The sequence below is a fragment of the Orycteropus afer genome, unplaced genomic scaffold (assembly GCF_000298275.1).
Source record: "Orycteropus afer afer isolate SDZICR_OR568_19922 unplaced genomic scaffold, OryAfe1.0 scaffold01192, whole genome shotgun sequence".
Lineage (NCBI taxonomy): Eukaryota > Metazoa > Chordata > Mammalia > Tubulidentata > Orycteropodidae > Orycteropus > Orycteropus afer.
The window spans coordinates 204,825-222,836 of NW_006922779.1; the positions used below are offsets into that span (position 1 = coordinate 204,825).

At 44.5% G+C, this 18,012-nt stretch overlaps 1 protein-coding gene across 1 annotated transcript; it reads left to right on the forward strand.

Moving 5' to 3' along the window:
• Positions 1-11,929: 11,929 nt before the first annotated feature.
• Positions 11,930-17,047, forward strand: LOC103212977 (F-box-like/WD repeat-containing protein TBL1X; the record flags this gene model as incomplete). The annotated part of the gene is made up of 3 exons (XM_007958887.2): positions 11,930-12,075; positions 15,700-15,943; positions 16,915-17,047. Coding segments are annotated over 3 exons (523 nt in total), but the record flags the coding sequence as incomplete, so codon positions are not given.
• Positions 17,048-18,012: the final 965 nt, after the last annotated feature.

Genomic DNA, 18,012 nt, shown 5'->3' on the forward strand with positions numbered 1-18,012 from the left:
CTTTTGCTATAGCATGGAATATGAATGACCTGACCAGTTGAGTGCATTTCTTTCTCTTTGAAGTGGCTGCCATGTTACATCATCAGAGGTTTTTAAACACCTTTTGGTTGTGTGTGGTGTGTGAGTCACGAGCGTGGACTCGGGTCACTGCTGGGGCCAGCTTGGTTCCTTGCTGGCTGTGATCCCTCAGACGAATCACTTTACTGCTCACACCTCAATTTTCTCACCTGTGAGATGGAGGTGGTAGGACTGATTCCTGGGTTACTGGCAAGTTTCACTGGGTTAATACATGACGCAGGCTACAAAACAGTGCTTGACACATGGCAAGCACTCATTAGTGTTAATGTTTTATTATTGTTATTCAAAAATATTCTCATAGCTAATCTTCAGAGTTAGATACCTGGCCAGGGATGAGGGGTCCTTGTGGATGTTTTGAAATTACTGCATGTGTGTCAGTCATCTTTGTTGAAAAACCCAGGTTTCCTTCCATTATGCTGTTGTGTTCCAATCCTTCACTCTTTGCTGGCTCCTTTAAAGCCCTTTATGTGTAGAGGGTAAACACTGGATTTTATGTGTTTTTTTTTTTTTTTTTATCCTATACTTCATTGAATGGTAGCCTCATGAACTTCTTTTAACCATCTTTCATTTGCTTGTTCGGCAAGTGAATCCTGAGCTAATGTGGTTATTTTATATAGGAGGGCTGCTCTATGTGTTGTAAAGTGAACTAAGAAGGGCTCCTGGAGGATTGACCATACAGTACGGTCTGGATCAGGAAGTTCTGGCCAACTGGCTACTTCAGTCAAAAGCAACGGACATCATTGTCCTTCATACTGGGAAGGCAAATGTGCCTGTGTTTGGCTGAGTTCTCTAGAGAAGCAAAACCGGTGAACAGCATATACGTGCGTGTGTGTGAAGATGCATTTCAGGGAAATGGCTAACACAGATACAGAGGCTGACAAGTTCCAAGCCCATAGGTCAGAAGTCAGGATTTTCTTGTGCCATGTACCTTCTAGGGCTGACAAATACAGAATGGACAGGAAATGCAGCAGGTTTATGGCTTTGGATGCTGACAAATGTAAGATAAGCAGATAAGATATGTTTGATAGCTCACAATGCGTGTAGACTGATAAATCTCAATATGGCAGACTGCCAGCTGAAGTCCAAAGAACCAGTGGTCAGATGATAATGAACCAAATGTAGGATTCAGATAGAGCAAAAAGCCAGAGAGCTTTGGAAGCAGGCCATACCTTCCTGAAAGCCCTTTCAACTGATAGACTGCTTGAGGCACATCTCACCATTGAGGTGATTACATATATCAGATCATATCTTGTGGGGTGTCTACATATTAACAACTAAACCACTGAGAATCACAGCCTAGTCAAGTTGACACACAACCTTAACTATCACAGTGCCTAAAACAGAAGAATATTGGGGAAACTAACCAGAATGCACAAGACTACACTACACAGGATGATAGCCCACCCCAGTGAATGATCCAGTCTCAAGTGTCAGCAGTGATGAGGCTGAGTAACCATTTTCCACCACTGCTGGTAACTCATTGGGAGTGGCAGCTCCAGATGGCATCTTTGGGTTGGAGTTCAGGACCCATGTTCATGATGGCAAGACAACTGGCTTTGGCATGGTTTTTGATTCCTTGGATTCTGCAAAGCAAAATGAACCCAAACACAGACTCTTAAGACATGGCCTGTGGGAGACCTGAAGAAACAGTGCAAGGAACACAGGAATGAAGAAAGTCGGGCCAGCAAATGGAAGGAGTACAGTTTCTGCTGAGATCGAGTCTGCGATGCTTGTGTGGGTTTTTCACCAGAGGACTAATAAACTATAGAAAAAAATTGAGAAAAAGAAGAAGGGCTCCACTTTTCCTGTAACTTCAGCCCTCTCAGGACCTGAGAGGTGTGTGTAAATGAACAGAAGATACACTGTGCCTCGATGAGACTTGGGTGTGACTCAGAGAAGAGAGCATGATGGCTTCCCAGGGAGGGGACAGAGAAGGCCTCCGTGGCAAAGGACACCTGACTGGAAGCTGTCATTGTTCAGGATTTACCAGCAGTGGTGGGAAATGGGTTTCTAGATCAAGGTTTGCCAGCCTTGGTACTGTTGACACTTGGGCTGGATCATTCACTGTTGTGGGTACCATCCTGTGCACTATGGAGTGTTGAGCGGACTGCCCTTCACTCATTAGATGCCAGTAGGACTTCCCCTCCCAGTTGTGACTAAAACAGATGTGTGCATGCGTGGCCTAGTATCCTCTGGAGGGCATGATGACTACTTATCAGAATCAAGGACCAAAACACCAAAGATATCCTTCAGGAGAGCAAGCATGTGGTTGGAGCCAGGGAACCCTGGGTATTGGGGCTGGCTACCATGCAAGGGATGACTGTAGAACAATGCATGAGTAATTATCTGTCTGATAATTACTGGACAACTTTATGAATAGCCAGGAAACATTGTCTGATACAGTGGTGGAAGATACGCCCTTCAGGTCAAAAGGTGCTCACAATAAAACTGGGAAAGAGCAGTCGCATCATGGTAGAACTGACCTTAATGATACAGATAAAGTAGAGATTTTAAGACCTCCATTTGCTGATGTAGCATGACTTAAAATGAGAAGAAACAGCTGCAAACATCCATTAATAATTGGAACATGGAATGTATGAAGTCAGTCTAGGAAAGTTAGAAGTTGGCAGAAATGGAATGGAATGCACAAAGGTCGATATTGTAGCCATTAGTGAACTGAAATGGATTGTTTTTGGCCATTTTGAATCATATGATCTACCATGCCGGGAATGACAAGCTGAAGAAGACTGGTGTGACATTCACCTTCACAAAGAATATTTCAAGATCTATCCTGAAGTATAGTGCTTCAGTGATAGGATAATATCTATTTGCCTACAAGGAAGACCAGTTACCACTATGGTTATTTAAAATTACACAGCAACCACCAAAGCCAAAGATGAGGAAAGTGAAGATTTTTACCAACTACTGTAGTCTGAAATTGACTGAACATGCAAGCAGGTTGTGCTGATTATCAATAGTGATTGAAATGCAAAAGTTGGAAACAGAGCTTCCAGTAAGATGGTGGAATAGGCAGACAAGCAACACAGACCCACTCATCAAAGAAAAGAAAAAACAATTGACAGAGATTCAGAACATAATCCTGAGCTTTGAAAGGAACTATACAGAAATGGATTAGGCACCAACTAATGGAAAACCCTGAATGCAAACAGTGAGTACAGAGACAGTCGGATATGTGGACTGTCAGCTACTCTGGGACCAACAGCCTGAGTATTTCCAAGTAGTGTTGGGACCTGACAAGTGACTTAAAAATCAGCTCTGGTCACCAAGGGCTGCAGGGACAATGGTGCTGGTGGCTTATGACTAGGAAGGGAAACAGCAAGGAGGGAGACAACCTCAGCGGTGGACTTTCTGCTGTCCAGAGGGTGCAGCCATTTTTATTGTTTACATGTGGCAGCCCTTACAGATAGTTAAAGTGCTGGAGAGCACAGCCAATTTGAATGTTTATAAGCGGCAGCCATTTTGGATATTTAAAGTGACCGAGGGTGCAGCCATTTTGAATGTCTACAAGCAGTGGCCATTTTGGATATTTAAAGTGACTGAGGGTACAACCAGTTTTAATCTTTACAAGTGGCAACCATTTTGGATTTTAAAGTGATAACATTCTCACTCGGGTTCCAGGGACCTAAGAATAGGCTGTGTTTGCCAAGGTTGCCAAGGACATACAAGAGGCTGACAACAGGAAAGGGGACAAGTGGTGGGTGTATAAGTGCTGTCAACTAGTGTATAGAGGAGCCCAGCCCATTACCATGCTTGTGTAGATAACATACAAACAAAATGAAAATTGTAGGAAAGTCACTCCAGTATACAATCACCAGTTAAATATAAACACCAAAACAGCACAATTCCTCGGAGCCAACAGAGCATCACAGTCCTTACAAAGAAGCAAGATAAAGCAGGAGAAACAAGGGACCAGAATACAGACCCAAAACACATCCCTGAGGAAGATGAAGCATTGAAACTCACTGATAAAGAATTCAGAAGAGTTATATTTACACATCTTCAATTAATTAAGAGACAGATCAAGGAAAACACTGACAAAATTGAGAAAAACACAAGAGAAAACCCTACAACAATTTTGAAAGACAATACAATAACAAAATAATGTAATAAATGAGGAATTAGAAATGATACAAAATCTACAGAAGTAAGTTTTCAGAAAATAGATAAGACATCGAATGTGCAAAGGAGCAGAATTGAATCAATGGAAGGCAGGATTAGTGAGATTAAAGGCAAATACCTGAACACTTCTTCGGAAAAGGATAAATGAGGAAAAAGATCAAAACAAAATGAAGAAAGCCTAAGGTTCATGTGGGATACCATCAAAAGGAATAACCTATATGTAATTGGAATTCCAGAACAGGAAGAGACAAATAAAAAAACACAGAGAAAATTGTTGAAGATTTGTCGGAAGAGAATTTTCCTGGTATGATGAAAGATGAGAATATATTCATTCAGGAAGTCCAGTGAACCCCAAACAGGATAGACACTAAAAGAAAATCACCAAGACATACCATCATCAAACTCACCAAAACCAAAGACAAAGAAAGAATCACGAGAACTGCACGGGAAAAATGAAGAGTTACCTACAAGGGGCAACCAATAAGGCTGAGCTCGGATTTCTCAGCTGAAACCATGCAGGCAAGAAGACAATGGGAGGGATGGTATATATATAAAACCCTGAAAGAGAAAAATTTCCAACCAAGAATTATGTAGCCAGAAAAATTTTCCCTCAAATATGATGGTGAAATTAGGACATTTACAGATAAGCAGAAATTAAGGGAGTTTGTTAAAGCTGGACCAACCTTACAAGAGATGCTAAAAGGTACCCTTTCGACAGAGAAGCAACAATAGCCATCAACAATTGACCATCAACACACATGATATTATAATCCAGAAACCAACCCAGCTATGAAAGTATCCAAAGTAAAGAAGCCTACAAGATTGTAAACAGGGAACCAGAGACATCAATTGACAAATGAGGGTTGAACTTCAAACTAAAAAGAAGGAAAAAGCTGTGTCGTTACAGAACTTCTAGATGGTAGGGAAGTCAAAACAACTACAAGGTAGAACAGACTGTTCTAAATTTGGGAAGAAAACTATAAATCACAGGGTAACCTCAGGAAAATGATAAACCTTCACATCAAAGACTAAGGTGCATCTGACACAAGCCATGGTATTTTCAGTCACCTCATATTCATGTGAGAGTTGGACAATGAGTAAGGAAGACCTAAGAGGAGCTGATGTTTTTGACTTGTGGTATTAGCGAAGAATGCTGAAAGTACCATAGACTGCTAAAGAACTAACAAATCTGTCCTGGAAGAAATGGAGTCAGAATGTTTCTTGGAAGCAAGAATGGCCAGACTTCATCTCACCTACTTTGGTCATGTTGTCAGGAGGGACTGTTCCCTGAGGAATGATGTCATGCTCCAATGTCTCTCAACAGACGAGTTAAAGAGTTAAAGTGGAGGGTCAGTGAAAAGAGGAAGGTCCTCAACGAGATGGATTGACACAGTGGCTGCAACAGTGTGCTCAGTTACAGCTAAGATCATGGAGCTGGCACAGGACCAAGCAATATTTTGTTCTGCTGTGCATGGGGTCGTTATGAGTTGGAAATGCCCCTACTGTACCCGACTGTTAGGTACAGTCCAGCTCTCACATGAATATTTCATTGTCCAGCTCTCACATGACAACAATGTAAAAACTTTGTTTTTACAAGTCTTGACAGGATTACCACCATCATGTGTCTTGTTCTAGAAATCAAACCTCCATTGAAGTACATTATCATAGAGAGAGATAAGAAAGCTGTGTAACCAACCATATCAAAAGCACAGAAAAATAAAGAAATCAATGACTCATTTAAGCCTTGGGTTAGGTATGGATTTTGTTTGAGGTTGTTTATCCTTATGTCTGAGTTGCATCTATGGCTGTGCCAACAAGAGTCAGTTGTGATCTGGGATGGAATTTAGATCCTCCCAAAGAATTGAAGAGGCTTGATTCTCTGCTAATTAGGTTTTAGAGTGTAGGGTTCACCTGGTCTAAGTTTCAGATTCTAGTTCAGCCTCTGATTTGTGTGTGAACCTGGGTTATGTTATCTAATTTCTGAAATATTTTTCTTTTTTGTGTATTAAATGAAACTATACTGACAGTAGTATTGCAGTGAAGGTTGAGATAATAAACACAAATTGCCTAGACTTGGCTAAACACAGTATCAGTCAAAAACTGAACTGTGTGCCTTTAAATAATCATTCCTTGTTACCTGAGAGAATGAATGAATGAGTGAGTGAGTGAATACCTGTACCCAAAGATGGACTTTTCTCCCACAGTGGTTCCGTCAGAGAGTCACTACAGTGTGTATGCCAAGAGCTCTGCTCAATTAATATTGTATTTGGATGGATTCATTTTGTAGTTAGTGCTAGGCAGTGTGTCATGGAAACTAAAGAAGTCTACTGCATGGGTTGGGGTCTCAGCCCCACCCTACCAGGTGAATGGCTTGGGCCATCAGCTGCTCTCACTGCATCTTGGAAATCAGGTATGTCAAATGCAAAGAAGAATAATGAAGTAATAGCCACATAGGATTTGTGAGAGGTTTAGATGAATTCATAAAGTTCTTGGAACAGTGCTTGGCAGAATGTAGGTGCCATATAAAGGACAGCTGTTATTACTACTGCACTGGGCATGATACTGCCAAATCATTCGCCATTATATCAGTTCCAACTCATTATGCCATGTGTGTCTGAGTAGAGCTATGTTTCATAGAGTTTTCAATGGCTGATGTTTTGGAAGTGGATCACCAGGCCTCTCTTCCCACGTTCCTCTGGGTGGCCTGAACTGCCAGCCTTTCAGTTAGTACCTGAGAATGTTAGCCACTCAGGGATTTCCCAGTATTCTATCTTCAGTATTATATCATAAGCCTGACTTGCCAGCAACTGTTGATTTTCCTATTCTGTGACATGAATCAGTAGTCAAAACATCTAGGAGTTTTTACATTGTTGTTAAATGTTGTCAAATTGATTGAGATTCATAATGACCTCTTGTGACAGAGTAGAACTGCCCTGCCCCATAGGGTCTCCGAGGTTGTAATCTTTATGAGAGCAGTTTGCCAGGTCTTTGTCCTGCAGAGTCACTGGATGTGTTTGAACTACCATCTTTTTAATTAGCTGCAAGCAAGTATGTCAGCCAATTATATTACCAGTGGTAGAAGTAGAGGGCAAAGGGGACTCTTTTCAAAGACACCAAGAGCATTAGAAACAGCCCTCCTCCTCAGTACTAAGTCCTGTCAGCTGGTCAGAACACAACCAGGAGAGGAAGTAGCTCATCCAAGCTGAGTGAGTAGGATCATATACAGGAAAACTTAGGAATTTTTTGGAGAGAGAAATTGCTGTGGTCTCCAGTGTTTAGGGAAGGTTTTTTTTTTTTTTTGGAGGGGAGGATTACTCCCCTGAGAACTCAGCTTTGTTCTGTTCTTTCCACTGACCTGGGTTTTTCTAGGCTGCACCTTAGAGGCACCTGAGTGATGTAAGCTCGTGGTGGAGTAATTAATTGGTGAATGCAAAGCCAGGCTATTGTGATTGGGTTGGATGGGGTATGTGGGCAACAGAGGATGGAGAGGAATTAAGAGTAGAGAGAAGGAAAAGCTCAGGTCCAGTGTCAAGGGCCTTGGCTTATATGGCCCAGGAAATGAAGAACCCTTGCTGAGGAGTGCAAGCTAATGAGAGGCTCCTGTGGAGGCTGATCCAGGTAGTTGTTGTTCTGTGGGAGGCAGTGGAGCTTCATGTAATATCTTGGTCTCCATGGAACATTCTTGATTTCCATGCAGGCAACCTAGTTCTGTTCTGACCAGTGCACTTCATGCGCAGCCATCACCCATCTCTCAGTGCAGGCTTGCATTTTGGTGTAATGCTGAACAGAAAAAGCCTGGTAATCTACTTTTGAAAACCAGACAATGAAAACACTGGGGTCTTGAACTGTGTCTATCACCTGAGATAACATTTTAGTGAAGTAAAAGATTGGCACACAAACTAAAAGATACTATTTGTGACTATGGTGTTCCACTAAAACCCATCTGTATGAGACCAAAAGGCCAACAATGACTCTGAAGGAAAGATGAGAAGATAAGGGTGTAGGGAAACTAGACTACTGGAAAGGGAACAACCAGGAAGCAATTAAAGGGAACATGGACACACTGGAAAAAGTAGTGTTTCTGACCACTTTGTATAGAAATTGTCAAATTGAAACCTAATTTACTGTGTAAACGTTCCCTGAAAACAAAGTAAATAATTATTTATAGAAACTCCCATGACTCACAAAGATCTGATCCACAACCGTTCATGGAGATGATACAGGACCAGGCAGCATGTCTTTCTGTTGTATGTGGGGGTGGCTGTGAATCAGGGTTGACCTCAAGGGAGCAAACGACCACAGGGTCGTCTTGTAAGGAGATACTTTATAAGGCCCTGTGCAACTGGTTGTGAAATTAAAAGCAGGTACTACATTACTAAAGGAGCCCTGGGGGCACAGTGGTGAGGCATTTGGCTCCTAACTGATAGGTCAGTGGTTTGAATTTACCAGCCACCCCTCAGGAGAAAGATGTGACAGTCTGCTTAAAGATTGATTACAGCCTTGGAAACCCTATGAGACAGTTCTACTTGGTCCTATTAGAGGGTTGCTATGAGTGGGAGTCAACTCATTGCAGTGGGACCATATGACTGTTAAAACAGTTGTAGCTGTTATTTCTTAACATTTGCTTTAGTGCTTCAGTGAGGGACACAGTGGAGGCGGGGGATAGGAGGGGAACGCACACTCTGTCTTCTGTGGAGGAGTAGCACTCTCTGCTGAGCCTTCTGGTTATTATGGAGTTTGGCTGGGTTTCTTAACGGCAGGAACAGGTGCCACTGAGGTAGAATCCAACCCCTACCCCTGCAGCACTAGTTTGGGTGGTTAAAGTGAGATTTTGTGCACGTAGCTGTAGCCCATAGGACTTACAGGAAGGAAGTGGGAGACCCCAGAGGGGGCTGATTCACCCCATTGATATGTGGGATGAAGGTGGTGATGGGAAGGTGCTCTGTGGGGTGGACTTCAGAGGTGGAATTAACAGGGCCCCACAAAGGAGGAGGAGCTGAAGGCGCAGATGGCTTAATTGCAGAGTGCCAAAGTGTTTTTTCTGAGCAAGGTTGATAGGCTTTCCTTGTAGATTAACTGGATACTGTGCCTACTGACTGGTGTTGCCTTAGATAAACCAGTTAAATCAGTTGCCTTTGAGGGACTCTGAATAGTTGCTGTTGAGTGGAATCCTACGTATGGGGCTGCACGTATGTCAGCGTTAGACTGTTTTCCGTATCATTTTTTCTGACTAAGCTTTTAGAAACACATTACCAGGGCTTTCTTCTAACGGCCTCTGGGTGGACTTTGAACGTCACCCTCTTGGTGAGAAGCCAAATGCATCAACTGTTCCCACCACCCAGAGATTTCATTGTCTTAAATCGCTGGCAGACTATCCCAAGATAGCAGTCAAAATGTTCACTTCCACAGCACTGGCCTTTTCCTCTTCACTTGACCAATGAAAAATAGGAGCAAGTCAAGGGTTCAAACCCCATCATGGAAATCCACCCAGCCCACTGGTAGCCATAGAGCAGAAGTAAGGTGTTGCAACTCTCACATGAGGCTCCAGAACCCCTGCTGCTTTTGGTCTTTCAGGAGGATGGCACCTTCCCCAGGATCCTGAGCCCCTAGTCCTACAAGGCAGGAGCCCTTGATAGAGGTAGGGCTACCACAAGACGCCCCCATGGATACCTCCTCTGTCCCCTTGTCACACATGGGTCTTGAAGCTAATTTTACCCACAAGCCAATGCAAATTTCTACCTACAACAGTCTTCACTCTTCTCTCAATATTGGCCTGTGGCCTTTTGTTTTGTTTTTGCTATTTTAACCATTTTCAGAGGCAGCATTCAGTGGCATTAATTTATTTACCATGTTCTGCAACCATCACCATTATCCTTTTCCATCCCCCCAAACAGAAAATCAGAGCCCCTTTAGCAGTAACTGCCAGTCTCCTGTCCCCAGGCCTTGGTGACAACCAGTCTACTTGGGTCTCTATATTTGCCGCGGTTCTGGTATTTCATGGAAGTGGGATGCTCCAAGAGCTGATCTTTTGTGTCTGCCTTCTTTCACTCAGCATCCTGTTTTCAGGGTTCCACATATAGCACAGATCGGGACTTCATTTCTTTTTGTGGCTGATAATGTTTCATTGTGTGTACATAGCACATTTTGTCATTTATTCATTTGTCTTTTGAGGGACATTGGAGCTATCTCCACCACTTGGTTAATGTGAATAGTGCCGCAGTGAAATGTGGTGATGTAGTCAAGTGTCGTCGAGTCACTTGTGACTCAGGGCAACCCCATTTCTGGGCTGTAATCTTTGATGGCACAGGACTGAGCAGTGTGCTTCCTGTTGTGCATAGGGTGGCAGTGGGTCAGAACTGACTCAGTGCACCTAACAACAATCTTAATCTTTATGAAAGCAGATAGGTCTTTCTCTGCAGAATCAATGAGTGGATTTGAACCACCGACCTTTGATTTAGCAGCCAACCACTTAACGGTTGCATCGCCAGCATTCCTTGGACATTGTTATATAGGTTTTCAGTGTTTCAGTTCAAGTTCCTTTCGTCAAGACATTTACCCATGACAGCCTTTGAATTCCCGAATGTTTCCATTTACCAGTGCTCCTTAAGGAGATGTGGTGGATGCAGGGAACCTTGTATTGGTACCCTGCTACTTGGTCCAGTCCAGCATCTGCTCATTCAGTTTTCTCTGAGCTCAGGACTTCCCATCCTCATCCTTAGCTGGAGAAAAGCCCCCTGGAAATACGCAGCTATGGTGGCCTGGATATGCCTGGGAGACAAAGTGGCTTAAATGTTTCACTTCTAGAATGATCCATACACATGTGGAGAGGATCCTGGAGCTGCATTTCTATCACAGGAGCCTTCAGCCAGCTCAAACTCCCTTCTCTTTTTGCTTTCTTATGCACTGAAGCGCTTGTACCTTTTAAAGCCATTTTTCATCACATGTGGAGTCCCCTGGGTCATGCAAATCGTTTATGTGCTTAGCTACCAATCAAAAGACTGGCAGTTTGAGTCTACCCAATGACGCCTGGGAAGAAAAGCCTGCTGATGTACTTCCCCCAAAAAACCTGTTGCCATCATATTTGCAACCCATGGTGACCCCATTTGTTACACAGTAGGACTGCTCTGTACAGTTTCTTGGCTGTTACTTTCCAGAAGCAAATCACTAGGCATTTCTTCTGTAGAACACAAGGTGGATTTGAGCCACCAGCTTTTAGGTTAGTACCAAAACCAAACCAAACCCACTGCCCTTGAGTCCATTCTGACTCACAAGTGCCTTAGAGACAGAATAGAATTGCCCCAGAGTGGTTCCAAGGCTGTCAATCTTTACAGAAGCAAAGCCCAAACCAAACCCACTACCATAGAGTGGATTCTGACCCTCTATCTTAGAGGACAGAGTGGAACTGCCCCACAGGGGTTCCAAAGCTGCAGGCTTTACAGGACAAGAGCAGACTGCTACCTCTTTCTCCCACAGAGTGGCTGGTGGGTTTGAACCACTGACCTTTCTGTTAGCAACCGAGTGCTTAACCACTGAACTGCCAGGGCTCCTATACAAACACAGGCCTTTCATTTCCCCCTCTGCCCTTCTGTCTCCACTCACACATCCTACAGCGGTATGTACCCCATTTAGTGTGTTTGATGTAACTGCTGCCCACATATCTGCAGGATTCATTGTCTATTTGACGCCGCCGGGCCTGTCTCCCTTGCTGCAGGTTTCTCTCGCTCTGCCTTTACATTTGGAATCGAGAGCCACATCAGCCAGTCCAACATCAGTGGGACGCTAGTACCACCAGCTGCGCTCATCTCTATCCTCCAGAAGGGCCTACAGTATGTGGAGACCAAGATCAGCATCAACGAGGTATGTCCTGCCCAGGGCCTGGAGCCCACAGGTGGCATGGCAAGTATGCAATCATATTGTAAGGTGCTGTCTGGTCGGCTCTGACAGGTGGCAACCCTACACTTCACCAGAATGAAATGCTGCCCAGCACCATGCTGTCTTCACAACTCTGGGCATGTTTCAGTCCATTGTGGTGGCTCTTGCATCCATTCGTCTCATAGAGGGTCCCCTATTGTCACTGATTGTCCATTTAGCAACCAAAGTGCCCTTCTCCAGCAGTCATTCTTCCCTGATAACACATCCAAAATAAGTGAGTTCTGAAATTCTAGTCCCCTCAGTGGAAGCACTCCTGAACCACGTGGAGCACTTGGAAACACTCTTCACATGCATTTAATTGAGCCTAGTGGGATGGTGTGGACTTAGAACCACGAGACTGTGTGTGTCATGAGTGACCATCCAGTGGGCCCCAGCTCATGGACACTTCATGTATTGTGGCCCTGAGAACAAGCTGGAATCCAACTTGTATTTTCCCAAAGGAACTTGAGAATAGTTAAGGTGTTTTGTTCAACTTTACTTGATCTGGGGTGGTGATTATATCTGTATACAGGTAGCACAGTATTGATGCCTTTTCCACGTCAGTGTTTTCCACATAAACACATAGGCACTGGCTGATGGATGTAAATGCTACATTTTCAAATCTGAAAATACGCAGCATCCTCTGTCCATGTCCCGCCATAGAAGTCCAGAATTCTCTATCCTCTTCTGTCCTGACCCTCTCCCACAGGTGATGCAGCCCAGTGTCCTCAGTTCATCTCCAGCTGTGGAAGTCCAGGGCCACAGGCCCAACTTCCTTGACTCCTTCCAGTTTTCTGCACTCTGTCTTCCTCTGAACAGTTCCATCTTTGTTATCCATGGCAGCTGCTCCACTTCCCTTCAGCTTTTGAAAAACTCTTTAAGAAATTTCTTAGCAGCAACCAGTTGCCATGAAGTTGATTCCAACTCAATGATAATCCCATGTGTGTTGGAGGACAACTGTGCCCCATAGGGTTTCCAGTGGCTGAATTTTAAGATTACCAGGCCTTTCTTCTAGGTGCCTCTAGATAGACTCACACTACCAACTCTTTCAGTTAGCCGCTAAGTGTTACTTACCATTTGTATCACACCCAGCCCTCCAAATCTAAAAGTGACTTTGTGTTTTCTGTCTATTGTTACCCTTTGTCATTCATCAGCCTTTTAAACATCCTATTTCTGGCTGTCCTGTCAGCTTCTACTTCCTCTTTCCTTCCACTAATGTAGTTGCCCCACATTTTCCACCTTTTTCCCCGTCAGGTCCTGTCTGGCCTGTTTATCAGCATGGGGAGAGGAGCCCTTGACCCGTAGGGCCCCTGACACTCAGATGCCCAGATTTGATTTCCATCCTCCAAGGGCTCCTTTTCTGTGCATCACAAGCTCTCAACCCAGATCCCACGAGATGCCATGGAGGGGCCATCTCATTTGTCACTTGGTTTCCATTAGCAGGAAAATGACACAAAGTGCTGGTACAATTTAACTCCAGAAATGATTTTACAAGTTTTTGGGTAGCCACAGCTTTTTCTGACGGGGTATGAGTGTAGGAAGGAGGTGCTTGTGTCATGGCAAGGAATTCAACACTGCTCACTTTGGCCTGAGCTGAGGTGCAAAATTATAACCAGACATATCAGCCTGGGTTATTGTTTCATGCATTTACTTCAAATACGGAGCTATAACCAGAAATCAGCTGAGGCGATGTTTTCGTTAGTTCCTGTCCATCTGAACTCTTCTCACTCCAATGGTTTCTAATGTTGGAGGCAAGTCCCCTTTGGAACAAATAGAACTGGGCTTAGAAACACCAGAAACAGCCTGAGGCACTGAGTGTCAGTGACTTCTGTTCTTGGAGTGTTTGATCAAGAAGGGACTTCTACTGGGTCTAGGCATGTGTATGGAAAACAGTTCAGTGGTAGTTGCCAACCAGAGTCAAAGGAAGTGTGGCAACTCTGAAGCAGACTTGAATGAGGTCATGGTCTGTTGTGTTGAGGTTCTGTTTAATGGTCATCCTAAACTCAGGATGACAGCTGAGGTAGAAACAAGCATCCTAGCAATCCAGCTCAGAATGGTGTGAGAGCCACGAATTTGGCATTAATGCTTTCAGAGTTACCTCTTTCCTATAAAAGACTAGTTGTTTACAAAGATTTTCAGAAGTTGTCATAGAGTTGAGTCAGGGACTCTCTCCCTTAGCATTGTTGACGTTTAAGGCCAAATCATTCTCCGAGGGGCATTGGGGCATCCTGTGTACTACAGGGTGTGGAGCAGCATCCCTGGATTCCACCCTTTAGATGCCAGGAGCACCTCAACCCTGTTGTGACAATAAGGTGTCTCCAGTCATTGCCCACAGCTTCCATGAGGGCACCATCCCTCCCGATTGAGAAACCCTGCATGAAGGGTGACAGTCTTAGTCATGGAATGAAATTGGCATATCCAGATGCCCTTCATTTGATTTGACAGTTTAGAGAATCCTGAGTGTCTTAGTCATCCAGTGCTGCAAGTGGGTGGGTGGGTTTCATGAAAAGAGAAATACCGCAAGTGGGTGGGTGGGTTTCATGAAAAGACATTCATTTTCTCACAGTTTAGGAGGCTGAAAGTCCAAATTCAGCGTGTAGATTCTAGTGGAAAGCTGTCTCTTCTTGTCAGCTCTGGGGGCCTTTCGTCCTATGTTCTACCTTTGGTGGTCTCTGTGCAGACTGCATTTTCTCATTCATTTGTTTCCTCTGTGCCTAATATGTTCCTTTTATATCTCAGAGGTGATTGGCTTAAAACCTACTCCACACTGATGGTGTCATTAACATAATGTTGTTGTTATGTGCCGTTGAGTCGGCCCCGACTCATAGCGACCCCTCCTTGGGTTTCCAAGGCAGTATCACTACGGAAGTAGGATTGCCCAACCTTCCTTCCGAGGAATGGCTGGTGGGTTTGAACCGCCAGCCTTCTGGTTAGCAGTCAAGTGCTTTAGCCACTATGCTACCAACGCTCCTATTAACATAATAGAAGAAATAAAATTCTCAGATAAGATTACAACCACAGGTGTTAATTCTGACTCATAGTGACCCTATAGGACAGAGTAGAACTGCCCCAAGGCTCCTTCTCTATAAGTATGTTGTTGTTGTTGCTGTGTGCCGTCGAGTCGGACCCGACTCATAGCGACCCTTCCTTGGGTTTCCAAGGCAGTATCACTATGGAAGTAGATTGCCCAACCTTCCTTCCGAGGAGTGGCTGGTGGGTTTGAATTGCCAGTCTTCTGGTTAGCAGTCAAGTGCCTTAGGCACTACGCTACCAGAGCTTCTTCTCTGTAGGTATAGGGATTAGGATTTACAATACATGTGTGTTGGGGCACAGTTCAATCCATAGTCCAGAGCCTTCTCACTGATGGCAGTCATCCCATTTCACACACCCTACTCCTCATCCTGGACATGGGGAATCCCCTCATGCCTGAGTGTCCAGTGCAATGCTGGCTGTCTCCGCCTCAGGCCCCCACATGCCAGTGTGCACTTCCATTCCCTGTTTGTCTCTTGTGGGGGGCAATGAGCTGGATGAAACACTTCCATGGAGCTGGCACTATGGCCTTTCTCCCAGGATGGCACCGTGTTTGACGGGCTACCCATTGAGTCACTGTCACTGATTGACACAGTGATGCCGGATTTGGTGCAGACATGGCAGCAGGCCTTCAGAGAGAAGCTGGCCCAGCAGCAGGCCAGTGTGGTGGCAACAGTGGCAACAGCAACAGCAGCAGCCACACCAGCAGGTGTGTCCTATCAAAACACACCAAAGAACAGAGAGGCTGCAGTGAATGGGGAAGAGAATGGGGCACATGCAATAAGTAGGTGCCAGGCTCAGGTACTTCCTAAAGAATCCTTAGAACTCTGCTTGCTCTGGGTTCCTTTCCACATGGCTTTTGTCTGATTGCCTGCTGTCTGAGCAGAATAGTGCCACATTCTGGTTTCTTTCTCATCAGAGTTTTTAGACAAAGTTTTTAGATGGTCTTCACATTAAATAAATAAATGGGGGGACAGTCTTCCCTTATGCATTCTCAATTTTAGGAAATCCTGCTGATCTGAGAACTTTAGTCAGTATGTTACTGTTGTTGGGTGCTATTAAGTTGATTCCAACCCACAACAATCCTGTAGGGCTGAGTATAGAACTGTCCTCAGGGGGTTTCCAGGGTTTCTATAAAAATAGAAACAGAGCCCAGATGACTGTCAGTGACCCTAGAGGACAAAGTAGAAATGCTCTAGAGGGTTTCTAGGGCTGTCAGTCTTAACAGAAGCTGATGGTCTCATCTTTCTTCTGTGGAGCATCCAGTGAGTTTGAACCACTGACCTATTGATTGGCAGATGAGCACATAATGCTTTTGCCACTAGGGCTACTTGTAGTTAGTATAATGATGAGAAAAGTGCTGCATGATTATAGTCTAGCATCGACAACACTGTTTGCTTTGTGGGAGCAAACATCCAGCCTTCCATGTGGAGGGGTTTTTCCTTGGGTGGTGCAGTCAATTAATGTGCTTACTCAGCTGCTAGCCATTGGAAGAAGAACCTCAGAAGAAGAGCTTAGTGAACTATTTCCAAAAGATCATCCAGGGAAAATCCTGTGGGACGTAGTTCTCTGACACCTCTGACTGGGCTTGAAACGCCCCACCTTTCATTTCATAGATGCCTGCATTTGTTGTATCACTCAGTGATCCCTACCCAGTCTCTCCGTGGACTGCCCTTTTCATAGAACAATAGTGCTCTCCTGCCCCATTTCATGTTTACTCAAGAGCCACATGTCTTCTCTTGCTTCCTGCTGCAGATAATCATTCAAAACCAATGGAAATAGATGGGGAAGTGGAGATCCCACAAAACAAGGCCACTGTGCTTCAGGACCATGAGTCTGAGGTGTTCATCTGTGCTTGGAACCCTGTCAATGACCTCCTTGCATGTGGGTAAGCACTTCAGCTTGGGAGTGGTCCAGGTGTTGGGGTCCGAAATGTTTGCTCATCTCTGAAGGTCTGCCTTGTGGGACACATTCTTACCTTGCACTGGGTTTATAACATCTTCATAGTGTGTGCACACGAGCCTGGGAAAATCCTGCACCTCTTCCCTGTGGGTCTTGTATTGTAGGGATGGAGAGGTCATTGTCCTGAGCTGTTTTCTCACTGGAGCAGAGAGCAATGCAAGGACGTTGAATATTAATAAAAATGGCTTAGTTTCCTACTGCTGCTATAACAGAAATACCACAAATGGATGGGGGGTTGGTTAATGAATAGAAGTGTCTTTTCTCACAGTTCTGGAGGCTTGAGGTCTGAATTCAGGGCACCAGGTCTGGAGAAAGACCTGCCTCTGTGGCTCTGGGATCAAGTCCTTATCTCTTCAGCTTCTGTCCCTAGGTCCTGGAAGATCCCCATGCAGCATCTGTCATCCCCTATCTCTGCATCTTTGGTTCTCCCCCTAATTGGCTTTTTTATATCCATAAAAAGATTTATTTACAATACACCCTACTCTTCTGTGACCTCATTACCCTAATGACAACATCCCTAATGCCAAATGGAATTAGGAAGGAGTTAAAGTTTACATTTTTGTGGCTGGGGGGGAATGCAGTTGAATGCATAACAAAAGTCCGAGTGTGAGGAGGTCAGCCCAGCAGTGAAGGGATTGGAGGGGCAGCACAGCACATCCCAGGGTACCTGGCCCGGCTGGCACGTGCCTGAGCTGGTAACTGTCCACATCAGCCAACACTGAGTGTCCGTATGTTCCTGTCCAGGTCTGGAGACTCTACTGCGAGGATATGGAACTTCAATGAAAACAGCAATGGGGGCTCCACCCAGCTCGTATTGAGGCACTGTATATGGGAAGGGGGGCATGATGTACTCAGTAACAAAGACGTGACCTCACTGAATTGGAATGTAAG